The 18,739-nt window shown below is 42.4% G+C and overlaps 1 protein-coding gene across 3 annotated transcripts in view; it reads left to right on the top strand.

Moving 5' to 3' along the window:
• The window catches only part of MTF1 (metal regulatory transcription factor 1), a 39,289-nt gene extending 23,788 nt beyond the window's left edge, over positions 1-15,501 (top strand). For all 3 annotated transcript variants that reach the window (XM_075908516.2, XM_075908517.2, XM_006134245.4), the window contains exons 6-11: positions 6,820-6,953; positions 8,567-8,644; positions 9,856-9,958; positions 10,674-11,230; positions 12,207-12,270; positions 13,826-15,501. In XM_075908516.2, coding sequence (XP_075764631.1) covers positions 6,820-6,953; positions 8,567-8,644; positions 9,856-9,958; positions 10,674-11,230; positions 12,207-12,270; positions 13,826-14,211 — 1,322 coding nt within the window. In that variant the 3' untranslated portion in view covers positions 14,212-15,501. The remainder of the gene's footprint in view (positions 1-6,819; positions 6,954-8,566; positions 8,645-9,855; positions 9,959-10,673; positions 11,231-12,206; positions 12,271-13,825) is intronic.
• Positions 15,502-18,739: the final 3,238 nt, after the last annotated feature.

Raw genomic sequence — 18,739 nt, 5'->3', positions numbered from 1 at the left:
ATGCAGATGCTGTTATAAGAACAAAATGAGTAAATCTTTCTGCAGAAATACCTCTCTGTCAAGATCAAATCCTCATGGAAAAATACCACTTATTCATTCTTTTCTAGCAGGCAGATCTAAAAGTACCCAAGTCAAGAATGTAAATCTATATTTAATGATGGCATTTAAAGTATCACATTAACTTTAGAGGTATTAGTCTCATACTTTGCACTGCTCCTAGGACAGTAGGATCCATCTCATCCCCCAGTTTTATCTTTCCCCCTAGCCCTCGAACATTAGAGAATCTTTCATTCTAAATGTATTAACTACTTTCAGTGTTTGCCTGAACTATTGCCTGCACAAAGGATAATTGTTGTTTTCTCCAGTTTATCAAAATAAGTTTGTATATAGGTTGTAGCAGTTGCCATCAATTAACTGTAGAATTTAAAAAAATGATTGATCTAGATAATCCAAATACATTGCTCTGAGAATTGTTTCAGAACTGGGAGACCTTTGTTATCAGTTTCATGTTGTTTTCTTGTACCTTGTAGCAGAGTTTAATTCTCAAGTGAATGTAAATTATCTAGAAAGCTGTAGGCCAAAAATAGGGATGGGTACCATAGAAAAATTGTGACAAAAGGATTGTGTTGGCTTGAAGGAGCTAGTAGTTTGAATATAGGAGGAATTACTCCCTTTTTGGTCTGTTCAGATGGGTTAGAGTGACTCAGAATTTTTAGTGGAACCAAAAATACCATCATTCGATGCTTAGGAAATCTTACACAGGGTGACCAAGATATAAAATTACCAGAATAAACAAACAAAGGAATTAAGCTTCAAAGGGGTAGTTAGTCTGTAACTGGAAAAACGTAAAGAACAAATAATCTAGCAGCACCTTAAAGACCAACAAAACATGTAGATGGCATCATAAGCTTTTGGGGGCATAACCCACTTCTTCAGATGAATGGAATTAATAAAGATTCAGTTCCAAAATAAATAGTGGATGGGGGGTAGAGAAGGAAAAAGGGGGAAAGAAATAGTCAGAGTGTTCATGCCACATGAAGCTGATAGAGAAGGTACAGATTGTTCTTAAACACCCACTGTTTGGTTTTTAAGGCATTAGCATGTGGAATATAGTAAGGATGTTAAGGACTAGTTGGTTAGTCAACTAGTTGATCTCCTCTCCTTGCTGCCTCTATCTAATAGAGGCAGCAAGAGGAGGAGGGAAGAGTGGTATTTCAAAGCGGCAGTGTCACATGGAACCTGAGGTCAGCTGGGGAGTCTCTAGATAACTCTGGGTTCCCTGTGGCATTTCCGCGGAACGCAGGGTCAGCTGGGGACTCCCCAGCCGCTCTGAGGCTCCGTGCAGCACTGCTGCTTTGAAATGCCAAGTGGAGGGGGCTCTTGTGGAGCTGGGAGTCAGTGGGACTTCCCGCTGGCCCCGGGTTGTACGTGGAGTTTCGCATTCCTCCTTTGAAATGTACAAGAGCCTATCAGCTAGTCCAGTAGTGGATGGAAATTCCCTCAACTAGTAAATTACTTGTTATTTAACATCCTTAGAATATAGTGTGCTAGCCAGGTAATGTCTTCGTTCCTACCTGTGTGATGGGTCCCAAACCTGTAAATGAAGTTAAGTTCCAAGGCTTCCCTGTGTATTTGGCTTGTGGAATTGGCCTGGCACAACACAGTGACTTAGAGATTTATCTCCAAATGTTTATAGTATTGAATGTTGTTTTACTATTCTGCCTTTTATTTTGTACTAGATTTGATTTACTATAAAATATCGTCTTTCACTTATTAAACTATATATGATGTACAAACTATAAATGATGTTGTGTTTCTTGCTGTGGTTGTTTCTGTGTCCATTTCACTGGGCCTGAAATGACTACTTTTATTCACCCCCAAATGCAGACAGTTGTATCAAGGAAACAAGCACTACTGCTCTCAGCATCAGGCGATATGACCACGTCTTGGTAGATCCGTCCGTAGCGCCTTCTCTCAGGCTTCTAGGAAAAATAAGTCTATTTACAGTTAATTGTTTTCTTGCCAATGGGCCATCAAGATACTGAAATAACATTAATGGCTCCCACTTTGCATGACTACATTAATAACACAGGTTTATACTCCAGATTTCTAACTTTAAATGCAGGAATGATAAATGCATACAAATGGGATAATCCTGTTCATACAAGCTTTCCAATGATGCCTTACAGGAAGTATTTTACATAAAGCATATTACAGTTATGTGTGATATGCAGATGCATATTTTCATAAAGCATATGGATAGCCCCATGACAATCACTCCCTTTTTGAGTCCTTAAAGAGAGACTTTAGGTGAAAATTGGCGACTGAAGCAAGCATCACCATAAAGGTTTTGACCGCTGTTGTCGGCTTGTGTCCCTGACCACCATCTTCCTAAACCTGAGGGACATCCTGACCAGAGTGGACCAGAAAGAGGGGTGTCCAGATGATTAGAGCCCTGTGAGGATACAGATGTCTCCCCGGGAATGAGGGTATCTGTGGATAGACCGCTGTATCCGCAGGGCTCTGTTCCCAAAAGACACTGGGGTCCACAGAGAGGAGAATGGTCCCATCATGCCCGGAAGCCAGCTCCTTCCAGGCTGCATGGCTGTACTTCCTCCAGTCCCACCCCCAGCTGCATCATCTCCTCTCTGAGGTCATTCATCCCTTTTGGGGGTAGTAGCTGCATGGCAGGGAGGAGCTGCTGGCTGGAGGTGCTGGCTCCTGGGTGCAATGGGATCACACTCCTCTCCTTTGGCTGCAGTGTCCCTGTGGATACTGATGTCTAGCCGCGGATACCCACGTTCGCAGGCAGACATTTGTATCCGTTCATGGCTCTCAGGTGACATCTCCAGCTTCCCTGGCAGAATCCCAAACGTCACCTAGAATAAGAGACTCTTCTGCCTGTTCCTTCCCCCACCGTCTTTTTTTTTTTTCTTTGCTATGACTCTCCTTTTGTGTTCCGTTGCATAAGACTGGCTTAGCCACCCATGACTATATTGTGCAACACTGCTGACGGCCTTTGATCAGAAAAATGCAGCTAAATGCAATATGCTAAGTAGCCTGATGCTGGTACAAGTCTGCCAGGCCTTGAAGCAGTGGTGTAGGCAGATTGGAACACTAGGGTAGATCCCAATTTAGGGTGGGTGGACAATGACAGGAGGGTGGGGGCGGGAGCCATGGGGACCATCTCTCCCCCTTCTATCTCCCTGGGGGTGATAGATGCTCTGGCAAGGAACAATGGAAAAATAAGGGGCTGAAAAAAGTGCATGCCCCAGCTGTGCTGTGTCTCTCTCTCCCTGTCTCCCCCCCGCCTCCCCCGGGCACTCCAGCCAGGGAGCAGGGTCACAGCACTGGGGCTTGCCCATCTCCGGTCTAGGGATTGCAAGCTCCCATGCCCCAGTCCTGCTCCCTAGGATGAGCGCTGGGTGTGAGGAGCAGGGGAAGTCCCCAACTTGGCTCTGTGGCTGGAACACCAGACAGGCAGAGTGGAGCAAGCCCGGTGCCTTGATCCTGGACATCATCAGAAGCGTTGGGCAGGCGGAACAGGGCAAACCTCTGCAGCCCAACCCCCTCTCCCCAACTACAGCTGGGCATGCCCTCCCTCTCCGAATGGGCTGAGCAGAGCAAGCACTGGGATGGGGGCAGAGCTGGGGTAGAGGTGGGCCTGGGTGATAAGTGGGTGGGCCCCGTCTTGGAGTGGCTGATAAGATTGTGCTGTTCCTGTTTTTCAGCAATAAGATTGAAAGTGAAAGTCAATGTGTAGGATAAAAGCTGCATTTTCTGTCTTTGCTGTTCTGTTCTGGTGCATTTTTGTCTCCTAGGAAACAGAATTGGACTTTAGCAGCAACAATAATGGCTCCAGCCCATTTCAATTAACTCCCCCTAAAAGGACAATTATCCTCATGTTTATCTTCTAAGTTGGTGGTTTTCAAACTTTTTTTCTCATCACCCAGTTGAAGAAAATGTTTGATGAAGAAAATGTTTTCTCATCACCCAGTTGAAGAAAATGTTGGTGGTTTTCAAACTTTTTTTCTCATAACCCAACGTAATTTGACTGAGGTGGGGCTGAGGATGAGAGCTTTGGGGTGTAGGAGAGGGCTCCAGCTTTGAGGGGAGTCAGGGCTGGGTTGGAGGGGCTTACCTTGAGCAGCTCCTGGTCAGTGATGCAGCAGCAGTGCTAAGGCAGCTTCCTGCCTTTCCTGCACCCCAGAAACAGCCAACAGCGGATTCCCAGCTGATGGGAGCACAGAGCTAGTGCTTGGGGCAGGCAGGGGCGGCCGTCCATATAGGTGAACTAGCCGGTTGCCTAGGGCGCCAAATTAAATGAGGCGCCAAATGGTGGCGCAATATCATTGAGGGGTTTGGAGGTGGGGGTGCCGATTGCATGGTTTGCCTAGGGCGCCAGGTGCTGGCAGCTAGTCTAGGGCCGCTCCTGGGGGCAGGGACAGTGCGCAGAGCCCTGTGTGCTTCCTACCTAGGAGCCAGGCCTGGTGCTGGCTGCTTCTGGAGCACAGCACAGTTTGTGGTACCAGGACTAGGAATGTTAAGGTCTAGTCGACTATCTGGTAAGCAGATGCTTATCGGATAGTCAGTTGACTAATCGACCAGTCGATTCCCCCCTTTGCTGTCTCTATCAGATAGAAGCAGCAAATGGGGGAGGGGAAGAGGGGGGCTGCCCCTTTGAAATGAGGAAGTGGCATTCAAAGGGGCAGCACAGCACAGCTGATCCCCAGCTCAGCTGTGCATCGCTGTCCCTTTGAAACACACCACCTTGGCATTTGAAAGGGACAGCACCGCACAGCTGAGCCAGGGTTCAGCTTTGCGGCTGCCCCTTTGAAAAGCTGAGGCAGCATTCAAAGGGGCAATGCTGCACAGCTGGTCCCAGGATCAGCTGTGCGGTGCTGCCATGCGTGGAGCCCGGGGTCAGCTAGGGAGTCCCCTTCTGATCTCAGGCTCCAGCTACATTTCTGCAGAATCCGGGATCAGCTGGGGAGTCCCCTGCTGACCCCGGGCTCCATGCTGCGCTGCCGCTTTAAAATGTACTGGCATTCCAGAGTTCTGCATTCCCCAGCGGGGGCTCTTGTACATTTCAAGGGAGGAATGTAGAAGTGCCTGTCGAGTAGCCGATGGGAATTCCATCAACTACTCTACTAGTAAATTAACCGATACTTAACATCCTTAGCCAGGACAGGCAGGTAGCTGCCTCAGCACCCCTGCTGGTCACCTGATCCCCCTACAGCAAGAGACCCAGTGCCTGATATTCCACACCCAATACTCTGTTGCAACCCCTAATTTGAAAATCACTAATCTAAGAGACTGTCAATGACAGGCAAGGGGGACTTTTCCTTCTTGAAATTCTCTCCAGCTAAAGGGAACAAGGGACACTTGAAAACGAGAGCCTTGCTTTGTTTCAGATACTTTAGTTCAGGGGAAGCCAACTAGTGGCTCTTTGCTTTAAGAAATGCAGCTCTTGCTAGTTCTGAGCCATGCACCCGGACTGCTCACAGCTGGTTGCTCTGCACACGTGCCCCAGCGCTTGAAAGGAGATGTGTGTGGCAGTGGCTCTGGGACCTAGGCATTGGGTTAGAGCAGGGAGAGGGAGGGATGTCTGGGAGTTCATGTCTCGGGGGGGGGGCATTGGGTTAGAGCGGAGGGGCTGGGGGTGCCTGGCTCTGGGGTATTTGGTTAGAGCAGGGGGGCGGGAGCACCTTAAACTGAAAGTCTTCATGGATGCAGAATGAGGCAGCCAACACTGATGTTATATTTAAATTCCAGGGCAAAAAAAGAATCAGTATGTACCTGGTTTACACTGTTTCTTTAAAGAAAATGCAAAGGCTTTTGTTTGTCAGGTTGAAGCAATTATTCTGAGAGATGAGTGTCTCCGTTATTGTTTTTGAACCTCTCATATTTGCTGCCTGGGACAGACCTGAATTTTTAGAACTGTAAAAAGCCATCTTCATAAGTTTAAAAAAAAATTAAAACGAGGCAACCATACCAGAGATCAACAAACTGCAGTGAAACAAGCACTTCAGATTGTGCTAATTTACTTCTCAGTTCAGTTTAATTTAAAAAAACTCACAGTGCAGTGGTGTTAAATTTAAAATACACGGTGGGGATGCTTATTTTTAGTGTGAGAATATTACTGTATTTTTAAAGGTTTTTTTTTTTTTTTTTTAAATTTGATGTTTGTTACTTTGTCAAGTTCTCTGAAGAGCTATAGACTGGCTGTGAATTTTTTTAAGTCACTAGAACTTTTTTTATTGTTCAGTTGGTTTTTTCCGAAATGTCCTGTAATGTCATTTTTATCACTACGTTTTGTGTACTACATTTTATATATCTATTTATATAGATATATAAAAATAAATATATAATACGTAGCTCTTTGCACTCTATCCACAGCTATTTGGCTCTTCATCTCTAACTGGTTGGCCACCCCTGCTTTAATTGTTTCCCTTCTTTTCTTTCTCTTTAAAAGGTTTCAAAGGAATGTTAATTGTTTGCCATGGGACTGTGCACGTGAAGGTCTCTGTAGACCAAACCTTGTTCAACTCAGTCCAACATTGGTTAGTTTTATGTTGACACCTTTATCTAAATTAATACAACTGGTTGAAGTAGGATCCACAGACTAACCAGTGAAGAGCAGAAACAATTAAAGTGCTTAAAATATTCTTACCCACATAACAGTTTGTTTTCCCGTATTTTAACTACTGCCAAAGGTTGGACGATTCTGACTTAAGTCACCAAAGCCATTTTGCTTGTGTGTTTAGAGATGTCTAAACTTGTGTACAAATCATTGAAGTGTCTTTGTACTTCTTGTAGGAGAGAGACCCTTCTTCTGTCCCAGTAATGGCTGTGAGAAGACTTTTAGTACTCAGTATAGTCTGAAGAGTCACATGAAAGGTCATGAGAAAGGACACTCATTTAATGCACTTCCTAATAACAATGTATCTGAGGTCAGTAGCTTTTGCTTTCTCTTTTTAGTACTTTTGTGGTAGATTGAAACAAAGCTTATTTTGAAGAGAAGTTCAGAGGCAATTTAAAGGCATTGATGTTTTTCAAAGAAACTTGAGTATTTGGTGCACCTCTCCCACTAGAAATCTGTGGAATTTGATGCTTAACTGTCATGAGCACCTTTGAAATCCCCAGCCTTAAATTTCAAGATGGATAATGCCTTATCAAGGAACAAAATCAGGGTGGATTGATTTAAGTCAGAGCTGTTTAAATCACTAATTATTAGTTATGATTTAAATCAAGCAGGAAACTTTGTGTTTTTTGCATTTATACGTCTTTTCTTGAAGGTTAATCCTCATTGATTGCAAATCAACACGTTTTAATGGTTACCAATTTAAATATAGCCTTTATACTAAATTTGAACTTTTTGATAATTAGGATACAGTATGTGTACACATTTGTTATTGCATTTATATATAGCTTAACTTACACTTATCCAGATTCTTAATTTTTAATTATTTAATTTAAGAAATGGTGAATTATGCATTTCTTATTTACTAGATTAATTTTTTTGACTTATGATCTGTGTCAAGCTTTACTTGGATAGAAATTCAAGTAAAAATGCATGAAAGCAGCATTTTAATGCTTTTGTTTGATAAACTACCTTAAAGTCACTGGAAATATAAACAAAGTGTATCAAAAATTTACCAAATATGTTTTTCATTTAAAATGTCCTGATTTATTAAACAAAGGATTTATCTTTAGTGATGAGAAACATCAGTTTAATTCACAAATTATTGTCCTTCAGGATTTTAGAATGAGAAGACCTCATTGTCTCTCACCTAGTTTTTATTCATATATTGGAAGAGGGAAAACAAGCTTTACTGCTTTTTCAGCTCCTACTTAGTTTCTTAACTTTGAATGAACTAGCAATTAAACTAATATAGCTGAATAAATTGAAGCAAAGAAAATATTCTCTTTACCTGCAGAAGAGGCTACTGCTGTCAAAAGTTGGTTTAACATTTTAGCAAACTCTGGTTTCAGGTGCTTAGCCAGTGACCCTTGCTAGTTCAGGTGCTTAGACTTTCTTTAAAACTTACTATTATTTATTTAATGTAAATGGGTAGAGCCCTGGGGAAATGCAGATACGAATTTTGTTTCTGCAAACATGAGCTGCAGATACCCACATTGACATCCTCTGATGCAGATACCTGCAGCTATAAAGAGGATGTGCAGATTTGCAGGATTCTAGATAAAAATATGTATGCACATCAATATCTGCAAAAATGAGCTGTGGCACATACAGCCACACAAGTGGATACTCATGGACATAACACAGATATCTGGGGATTTGCACGGTTCTGTAAATGGGTTATAACAACTTCTCTCAAAGACAAAACGTATCTATTTCAACTGTAATTTTAAATAGGTTTATTTTGTAAAATATTTAAATTAAAAATCCAGTTTTTATTTTTTTATTCACTGTTTTTTATCCACCCTGAAGGAAATAGCCTGACAAGCTGTGTAGATGCCTGTGCCTCTAAAATACCATGTAAAGTACAAGATTGCTGACACTGATTTAAATACGTAACTGTAGTTGTATTCTTCCTCACAGGATACAAACCACTCCCTTTGTCTGAGTGACCTAAGCCTCATATCCACAGATTCGGAACTGCGGGAAACCTCTAATACAGTAAGTAATCGTACCTCTCCTATAATTGGAGATTTTGTCTTTTATTACAGAGTGTTTGCCCTGTCTAGTGAAACAAAGGGTTTAAGTATTAAAAAATGGTTTTGTTTCACTTGCTGTGTCGTTTGGCATTATCTGCTTTTGGTCCCTATTTTGTTCCTGTCGCCTGGGGATGGCCTTGCATTGATCTTGGTTCTGTCGAGTGGATTTTTTTGGCAGGATACATTATGTTATGTGCTGACACATACATGTGCTTCCTACACAGCTCTTCTGATTCCTTTCCTACAGTCAAATTTCACCATCTGTCATTGTGAAATATTGCTGCAATCATCCTATTGGGTGAATTTGGCATCTCATACAGTGCACTTGGCTCTGACTGCTTATGCAGATGCAGGATAATCCTATAACATGTGAATTTAACTTTTTCTTCTCAATATTGTTTTAAGCTGGGACAATTCCTTTCAAAGCAATCCAGTCCTAGCATTCTGTTCCAGGGGATCAGTAACATTTGATGTGGGCAAAGTAAATTAGGATGGATATAGCAATATAGTGATTTCATTTTAAGTCACTTGAGAGCCTTTTGGCACTTGCAGCTATATAAAAGATCTTTGTGGAAGTCAGAATTAGCACCATTTGCTTGTACTGCTGTAGTTTTTTCCATTTTGCTTTTCCCTCTCTGGCCATTTCTGTAACTTGCATTTCACATCTATTGGTGGAATTATATACTAAGGCTGTAGTATATAATTCCACCAATAGAATTGTGCTGTGACACAATCCCTTAATTAGGTTGCCTCCAGGTGTTGAGGAAAGAGATTGGACTTGCAAAAGGATGCAGACTTGTAGGTACTCATACAAGTCTGGGCAGGAAGTAATTCCATCTTGCTGGTGTCTCTAGCACAGACTTTTGGATGTTTATCGCAAATCTCTCTAACCTGAAAAAGGACTTTTTCACTCTGCTGAATTAGAAAGAAGGATTTGTCTCCAGAACTAGCAGTGTTCCTTTAAAGACCAGAAATCTAGCCTTATGATAAAACTATTCTCACCGTACTAGTTGCGTGAAGTACAAAGTACTCTGCCCTTTCTGAGGGTGGCCCATTAAAATAACTGAGTAAATGATTACAACATACATTTGCTAGATGACTGGCATTTATGCACTAGTTTATTAAAATCAGGGAACTGTTATCCAATGTTTCTCTCCTTTTTCTCCTCCCCAGACACATGGACAAGATCTTAGCACAATCTCACCAGCAAGCATCTTTGAATCTATATTCCAGAGCCCAGATCATCCAGCAAATCAGGAAGATTCTCAACAGACAGGTACACTTTGTATTCGTGTTCTTAGAGAGACGGTCCCGCCTATCCATGCAGATAGCTAGTTTCATTTATGCACCTCACACTGAGAATTCTTGCCTGGTGGATGATATAAAGCCTTAGAAGAAGCCAGAGAAGTGTCTCTTTAAAAGGACTGGAGGGCAGCACTGCCATTTTAATTTATTTTTATTTTTAAAGTAAATAGTATTCCTAGTTTGAAGCGTTGGGACTGTCTCACTAGAACTGTGAGATTATGTTTGCACTAGTTTTGTGTATCATCCCATGGCACTGAAAATGGTGCTGCTGGGCTTTTCCTTATAAACTCTTCTGTAGTAGGTTTCCTCTTGGAGCAGGCATTTATGGCTGAATGAAAGAAACCATCTGTAGAAGGGAGTTTATAATAGAAATACTTAGAGCCACTAGCTCTTAAGAGCTATAACAGGCCTATGTGTGGAGTACAGTTTTATTGGCTTCCTAAATTTAGACATAGGAAGGTCTCTGCCCTGGCTCCCCAACATGTCTCTATTTAATTGGCTTGCATTATGACTTTTGTACAGTGCATTGACTATGAAAATCATTGCTGTTGGTGTTCTTAGCTGTAATTTATTAGCTAGAAGGGAAATTAGGCTTAGTTTCTTAAGGTTCAGTGAATTACTGTTTTTCTGGACCACATGAGACTTGGCGTATTCATATTTCTTTTTTACTTTGTTTCCTTTGGCAGCTGCCTTGATTGAAAGTTTTAATGGTGATGCAGACTCAGTAACTACTGTTCAGCCTTCCGTAGGAGATTCAGCATCTTTATCTTTCCCACTTGTACTGCAGCTTGGCATCTCTGAACCTTTGCACCCAGCACTACAAACCTCTGTACCCTCTCGAGCTCCCACTTCCATAGGAACCAGTTCACAGCAAACTGCGTTTGGAAACCCTGCGACTATTTTACAGTCCCCAGAAGTGCCTGTTCCTCACAGCACACAGTTTGCTGCCAGTCACCAAGACTTTCTTCAGCACACTCAGAACCCACCACATCCCATTGTACAAGGACTTTCGGTGGCTGCTGGAGCCTCTGCTCAAGCAGCATCGAGTGCCACTGAGCCTCTGCCCAGTGTGGTTCAGAGTGTGCCTGTGGGTGCAAACCCTATTCTGACGGGTAATCCAACTATAACAATTACTCCGTCTCAGAGCACTGCTATTCTGCAATCTAGCATAGTCATGGGAGAACAGAACTTGCAATGGATTTTAAATGGTGCCAATGGATCGCCCCAAAATCAAGAACAAATGGTTAGTATATACCATAACGTTGCTGAAACAGTTCAAAACATACATATTCATTGCATAGTGCAGGGCCTGTTTTTAATAGAAAAATGTCTTTAGTATATTGGAAAGGTTCAGGATTCAATCCCACCCCAAGTGTGTCTCCTTCATTTTTGGGTAGTGGTGATGTGCATGGCTCCATGCAGGTCACAAATTAACAATCCCAGGTTGGAAGAATTTAAAAGATAGAGATGCAGAAGAAAATGTCTAGAAAATCCAGATGTGGGGAAGATTTAGTGAGTGGTTTTCTTTTTGTCTAACAAACTCCCTTGTGTAGGCCTCACAGAAAACATGGGCTTGCTTTTCCGGTGCCATTGTATTGTGAGTCCTGGGAGTAACTTGTATTTGTTTTATATCCATCTTTGTGACAAAATAGAAGCACAAAAACTTTATAGTGTTTTCAGCATTGAGGCATTTCATAGGTTTTACATTTCCATAGCCTACTTGTATTGCCTCATAATACAGAGGAGCCTTGTTTATATGGATAAGGGAAAATCTTCTGCAAAACAAGAATGTGTCTGATGCTACATAAATCTGTGGGTTTGAGACCTCAAGAATAGTTTGTGTCATTGTTTTAAGTAGTGAGCCAGTGCCATCTGAAAAAGTTTCCTCGGTTGTGAATGCCAACGAATAGAGCCATTGAGATGAATGCGATGGAAAAGATGAATTATTAGTTGGGAATTGATTAATTTTGTTGAAGTGTAAACAATGTGTGTTGGCAAATCCATAGCATCTCAGGACTTCCTGTGTCATTGTCCCAGTTTGTCATATCCAGAATATGGAAGGCACTATATCAGCTCAAACTGCTTAATTTGTAATCCAGTTTTCTAGTCCTTTCTCTGGGGCACTCATTTCTCTTGATCTCAGCTGTTTGGAGTTTGCTGTTGCTTATTGGAGATCTGATTTTAAGTGCATCAAATATGTTTTTTTGTTTTTTTTTAAGCCACAAGTTCCGAAGGTGGAGAAAGTATTTTTTACCACTGCGTTACCAGTGGCTGGCAACACGGGTATGTACATTTGAAATGCAACTCCTTACCCTTTTATAGTCCCAGGGCCATTCCTTTGGCAATAAGTTTTGGCAATTATCACCTTGAATAATACTTGTTTGGGGTGGGGGGTGTTAATTGCTTGAAAAAAAAAAAGTCCAAGAAAATGTTCAATTTTTTACATTTCTAAAGGGTAATGGCTTAAGCTTAGCTCACTTTAGACTTATGTTTCACCTTATGGGTATGAGCAGTATAATGTGAAGAAGGAAACAAAGATAACACTGAAGATACTGGGGAGAAATTTGCAAACTATATTGTCTTGATATTAACAATCATGTGGTATTCTAATGTGTGTATGAAGTGTAAGTAGCTCCTTTAAGTTAGATAATTAACGTTATTCACTGAGATTTTAGATCACTGCCAAGCTTAAATCTTTACATGCGGGGAAAGGGAGCAGCCGATGCTTTACATTAGTCCAGGTTGTTGGCTGACCACCTCTGAGCTGCATGTATAATACACAGTCACATATTTTGTTTTTGTTGCATCTTTCACACACAGTGTCAGATACTTCACAAAGTCAGTCGAGGGCTAAAGAAAACAGGCAAGATGAGATTTGAAAAGAAGAAAGGAGACAGTGTTAAATAAATGGAAGAGCACAAGTGAAAGAACCCTCCCTGTAGTCACTAGGCAGGAAAACAGAGCAAAAAGAGAATACTGACTTCAAGGTGATGAGCAAGGGAGGCCATAGTACAATCCCTTGGGATTCTCTCTGGTTTGAAGGGACAGAGGCATTGAAATAGAAAAGGGCTTTAATTTTTAAACACGCCTCTATTAAAACCCCCTAAGGCTGGTTTAAAACATGCTAGCACGCATGTAGCTGGTGCTGGGTGCTGTATGAAAATCTAAATACATGACAATTGGGACCCTTACCTGTTCTGTGTCAGAGGTGTTAAGTTTTCCAGTGAACAGGTTCCCCTGGCCATCAGCTAGGAAATACTGATGATCTTGTGAAATGCCACATGGGAACTGAGCAAGGTAAGAAACGCTCACTGTGAGCTGTGAAATGTCTGCCTCTCATCCTGTGATTGCGAGGCGAGTGCTCCTGTATAGTAAGAGGAGGAGTTAGTGACTGAAAAGCAGACAGGCCGAATGTTGCTCTTCCATTTAATAGTAACTCGCTGCAAAGAGCTTGTGTGTTCGTATGATCAGTGCTTGCCTAATGCACCTGGACACAGCTCTGACTACCTGTGACTTTAGTTGCTCCTTGCAGGGTGGAGCGGATTCATCGTTATGCACTTTATCGCATAGGTAATGATGACTTGGGCTTCCCCCGTTCTGCTAGCTTTTCACTAGTGTGATTTGAAATGCTGTTTCCCTTTTTATTGATCTCATAATAGTTGTTTCTAAGGTGCCAGAAGTGTGCATGTGACTTGAGACAAAGACAAATGAGTGTTTCCTGCTATGAGGAGCTACCATCTGTATTAAACCTAAAAGATGACTTGAGTCTCTCGCTGTCCCGAGATTTTGCTGTTCTCTCCCTTCTAGACCTATTTATATCTTTTCTTTTCACTTTCAGGAAACTCCGTTCAGCAGATTGGTCTCAGCGTTCCTGTTATTATTATAAAGCAAGAAGAGTTCTGCCAGTGTCAGTGTGCCTGCCGAGACTCTGCCAAGGAGAAAGCAACCACTAAGAAGGAACGTTCCTCTCCTGACCTGAAAACTTTAGAGCAGCCAACTCTTCAGCTGCAGCCTCAGACTTTTCCTTCCTCCTCCTCCTCTTCCTGTGAGCCCAACAGTCAGATGGCTAACCCGTCAGACTCTCAAACTGAAACATTAAGTGCCATGGACGTATCAGACTTCTTGTCCCTCCAAAGCCCGGAAACCCCATCCAATCTGATTCCAATTGAAGCACTACTACAGGGGGAGGTGGAAATTGCTTTGAATAGTAGCTTCTCCAAATGAAGATGCTCCAGAATCTTCTCCTTTGCACCTGGAGGCTAAAATCCTCCACCTTAGAAGCAGACACTGAAGGCTCAAGAGGTTTTTATTTTTGTTTGGGTTTTTTTAAAAAGTTTTATTGCCTACTTCTGCTTCTTGGATGTCATTTTAGTCACATCCCAAAACATCCATCTTTGGGAGTCGAATCTTTAAAGAAAAAAAGATTATAAAAAAAAAGCTAAGTTATATATGAACTGTTTTGGCTGCACTGTCTGTCACTTTTGCTTGTCACTTGTGAACATGGAAGTTAAGGAATACTTGTCTGCATAAAGATGATAAAAAGAAAGGGGGTTTTAGTTTCAGTCCATCTCCTGTTGCACATCACTTCTATGTTTGGGGGGTTTGGTACTGGCAGCAAGTGGGTCTTCTGTTACAACTTCTTGGGTCTGTAATCTCCTTTTGTCTCCCTCTGTGTCTGATACTAACCATGCACTATAATAGGGACCCAGAGGATGAAGTTTCTGTAGCAGAAGATGGTGGTATTATAGCAGCAGTTGTTTTGAGCTGGAGCTTTTCTGGAGTGGTACTTTCAGATGCTTTTGTTGATCATGGGATGCTTGTCCCATCACCCAGTTAGTTGGCTGTTTGTACTGTGCTAACACTACTAGCAAAGCCAACTGAAATCATTGGGGGGGGGGAATGTTCTTAAAGAAGAGCTTGAGGTACTTGTGCTCCTGCTGTGTTAATTAATTTGATTTAAGTGAGGGCTAAGAATACATTTCAGGCCCATTGCTTCCTGATTTAGAAATGTGATCAGAGCCTATGCCTATGTAGTACCTGATTGGCTTGCCTCTTCTTGCAGAATTCAGAGGGGGTTCACATATGGTGATATTGGTGCCTATTGTTCTTTTGACCAATCTGATCAACTTCTGACTTTTTGTGTAGAAACATGTCAGGCTTTAAATCCACATCAGGAATGCAAAACCTTTGCAGGTAACTCTTGTTGACAATGATTCCTTGTCCGCACAGGGTGACCTAGAATTCGGTGACCATGTCCTGTAACAGTCCAGAAATGCTTCCTCTTTTCTGTTAAACTCTATAATCCCTGCCTGAATCTGCCTCTAACCTTCTGTCATGTCAGCTGTCTGTGCACGGGGCTACTAAAATGCATAACACAATGTAGTAGTTTTTCATATCAAGCTGAAACTATATTCTAACTGACTCAGGGTAAAAAAACAAACAAAAAAAACAACCACAAACTCCCCTTCCACCAAAAAGCCTGTAATGTTGCAATAAATGCAGTTTCATTTTAAATGGTTTATTTATGCTGCATTATTTTAAAATGTAATTTTATAGTATTTTATCATCCGTCTGGCTTTGGCTGTGAGTCTTTTTGTGTTGAAGGAAAGAATATTAAATAATCTTTATTCAGTTTATGGTGGTGTTAGGTGTAGTGATATAATCATAAGCCAAATAATGCTGAGCAATTGTGTCCACTAGGTGTAAGGATGTAAACTCTTGAAAGGTGTTTGGGGGGAGGCTTTCTGTTCTCTCCCTTCAGTTTTCTTCCTGTTTACTCTCATCTTGTCAAAGTTACATTCAGCACCTTTTGTTGGGGAGGATCACGATAGAGCAGCCAAACCTTCCTCCTTAGTGTGTTACACTGAGGTGTATTGGCTTTTAAAACCCTCCCGAAAGCTGTGCAGCCTTACCAACACCTGGCATATTGTTAGAGGCGAAGCCACCTTCCCAACCTCTTTCTGTCCAATTGCAAATTCACGTCCTAGGTGCAGACAGAATTCATGCAAGAGAGCAGGCTTTCAGCTGGTTGGGAGATTTATGCTATTTGGGCAGATGGAGTGAGACTGAAGGAATAAGACCGTGAAATGGGTGGCTTTTGTAACTGAAGAGCAGGGACAATATTAGCACAGTACACTCTGTGTCCTGGATATCCTAATGACAAGGGCTCATGGGATGGCAGTAGGACAGCGAAGGTCCAGTGCATACGGGTGGTTCCTCCTGTTGCTGTGACACTAAGATTGACATCTGTAAAATATGAATGAGCAAAGCATTGCAGTATTTTCTTCTCGGTGACACTACCCCGCCCTGCTGGGCAGCGATGTGTGGAGACTGACCTGGGCTGTCACCTTGCAGCCTGCGCTTGGGACGCAGGCAGGCCGGCAGCGGTGGAGGATTTGTCCCTTTTGTGTCTGGTGCTGCATGGGTATTTGGCCTTTTAAAGAGAGTGTTTGTGTATGTGTCGGTGAATGAAAAATTCCAGATCCTGGTGGGGTCACGGGAGTTTGCCATTGAGTTCAGTGGGACCAGGATTTGGCTCTAAATCTGGAACCTTGGTAGCCCTTCCTTCAGGGACAGGGGGTGAGCAGTTACTTCTGGGTGTGAAGAGGTGCGTCCGACCTGGTGTGCTTTGTGAGTGGTCTGTTGTATTCTCAGTTTAGGTGAGGCTAAGAAGGGCTCCTAACGATGGCAGAGTAGTTGTTTCATCTGCACTTTGCCTGTCCCAGCACAACTGTGTGTCCCCCTTAGGTAGTTGCTTTGGTAACGTTCTTCATGTTTTCACTCGTGCTCTATTTGTCTGAATGTTAAATGATGCTGCATGCGTCTAAGCACTCCCAGCACTCGGCCGTGCTCCGTCACCTCCTGTACTGCCCGAGATGCTGCACAGTTAAACGCCAGGCCCAGCCGAGGGGCTCACTGGCAGCCTGGTGAAGGAGCCTCTGAGTACCTGTCAGGGAAACATGAGTTTTGCTGTCACAGCTGAGCTATCAGAGCCCTTGGCCCCAGGGAAGCTGGAGACTTTTCCCTGGCTCAGTAAATTCCCAGCAGCGTGCCAAAAGAAGGGAAAAATTTCTACCTTCAGATGCCAGGACTGATATCAGACTGCCAGAGTGAAGTATGTATGCGCTGTCAAGCCGCTGAGATTGTCGTGAATGCCCTGTACGATGTATGCGGTTTGTGAATTCTTTCCCATATCTGTCATCACAGCAGAACTGCGCTGCTGCACAGAGCTCTTTGAGCATTTGCTGGTTTATGGCTCTTGGGGCGGGGAAGGGTGGTTTACTTGGTTCCTATAGCTTACCCAAACCCTAAATACAGAACAGGTCTAAATGGTAGCTCTGAAAGGCAAGTAGTAACCCTAGTGAACTGACTGAACACACAGCTGGAGGTAGGAGAATTGAGTTTTCATGCTTATAGATGATAGGGGTTCCAAAGGACAGAAAGTCGGCATTTATTCAGGGTTGGTACCAAATTACATAGAACAAAGTATAAATGGGGGACTTCTGTCATGCTGACTGTGTCCAGAAAAGCTAGGTTGCAGAACCTTACACCAGTATCTAAATGCACTTTAGGTTATTTTATCTTTAACCCAATTGCTGCAATTTCTTTTGTATATACTTCCAGAAAGTTTATTTTTGCTCTGATTAAAAAGTTAACAGGGGTGTGCAAAGATGAGCACTTATCTTGGTGCAATACTTGTAGCTAAAAATCATTGTCCCATGTGGTCGGTGTATGTCTGTCTTATTGAATGTGTGTAGTAACTAGCTCAGTGACCCATCACCCAACCTGTCGATACACAAACAAAATTATGCATCCTTAGCAAATGTCCAATCTATGCAAAACTTCCATTGAGAGCACTGTGCTTTACCAGGCCTGTCCTCTCATGCTTTCTGATGAGCCGCTTGTCACTTCTGTTCGATTTTTTTTTTTAATTTGTTGTATTCATCTGTAGATTCCCGTTACTCCCAAATCTGATTACAGAATGAACATGAACAGAAGTGACAAACTGTTCCTAGACAGGCATGTTGCACCTTTTAGAGTTTTGGCTTCACAATCATTTTCGATGCCATGCTTATCTGCCTTACTTCGCTGAGAATAACTCTCCAGCAGAATCATAAAATATTGTTTTTGCAACTGCAGCAACATTGTTAACATGTTTACAATACTCTTTCTATACCAGTTAGAAATAAGCATTGGCAAACGAACTCGTGGCTGGCCTGAGGGTCTGGAACTGCTTGTGGGAGGAGGGTGCCATTAGCTTGTTAATGTATTATTGGCCTCAGAACTCACTGGAGATGAAAAACTGGTGTTTTATGGACAATGTTATGCAGGTAGCAACTGAAAGGGGAGGCCGCATGGTCCATTGTATAGGGCAGTGGATTGGGAGTCAGGTAACCTAGTCCTGATTCTGCTACTAACTGGCTGTGTGACCACAGGCAAGTCACTTAACTTCTATGCCTCAGTTTCCTCATCTATGAAATGAGGATAGTGAAGCTCATTCACCTTTCTTTGTAAAGTGCTTTGAGATGTCTGAAGGAAAAGAGTGAAATGCAAAGTATCACCAATAGGAGCTAGCCGGTCAGAACAATGAACTAGTCAATTGGGCTGTGAGGCAAAAATAAACATCTCTAACACAACAAATTTCTGATTGTGTCATTTTTAATTGGTATTTTTTTCCTCCATATATTTTGAAAACAATGTCAAGTGTTTATAAATGTTACTGTAGTCGATACTCATGGATAGGGCTGAATTT

The sequence above is a fragment of the Pelodiscus sinensis genome, chromosome 26 (genome assembly GCF_052426305.1).
Source record: "Pelodiscus sinensis isolate ZL-2025 chromosome 26, ASM5242630v1, whole genome shotgun sequence".
NCBI lineage: Eukaryota > Metazoa > Chordata > Testudines > Trionychidae > Pelodiscus > Pelodiscus sinensis.
Note: the sequence above shows the minus strand (reverse complement) of the source record. Positions and strands in the feature narration are given on the sequence as shown.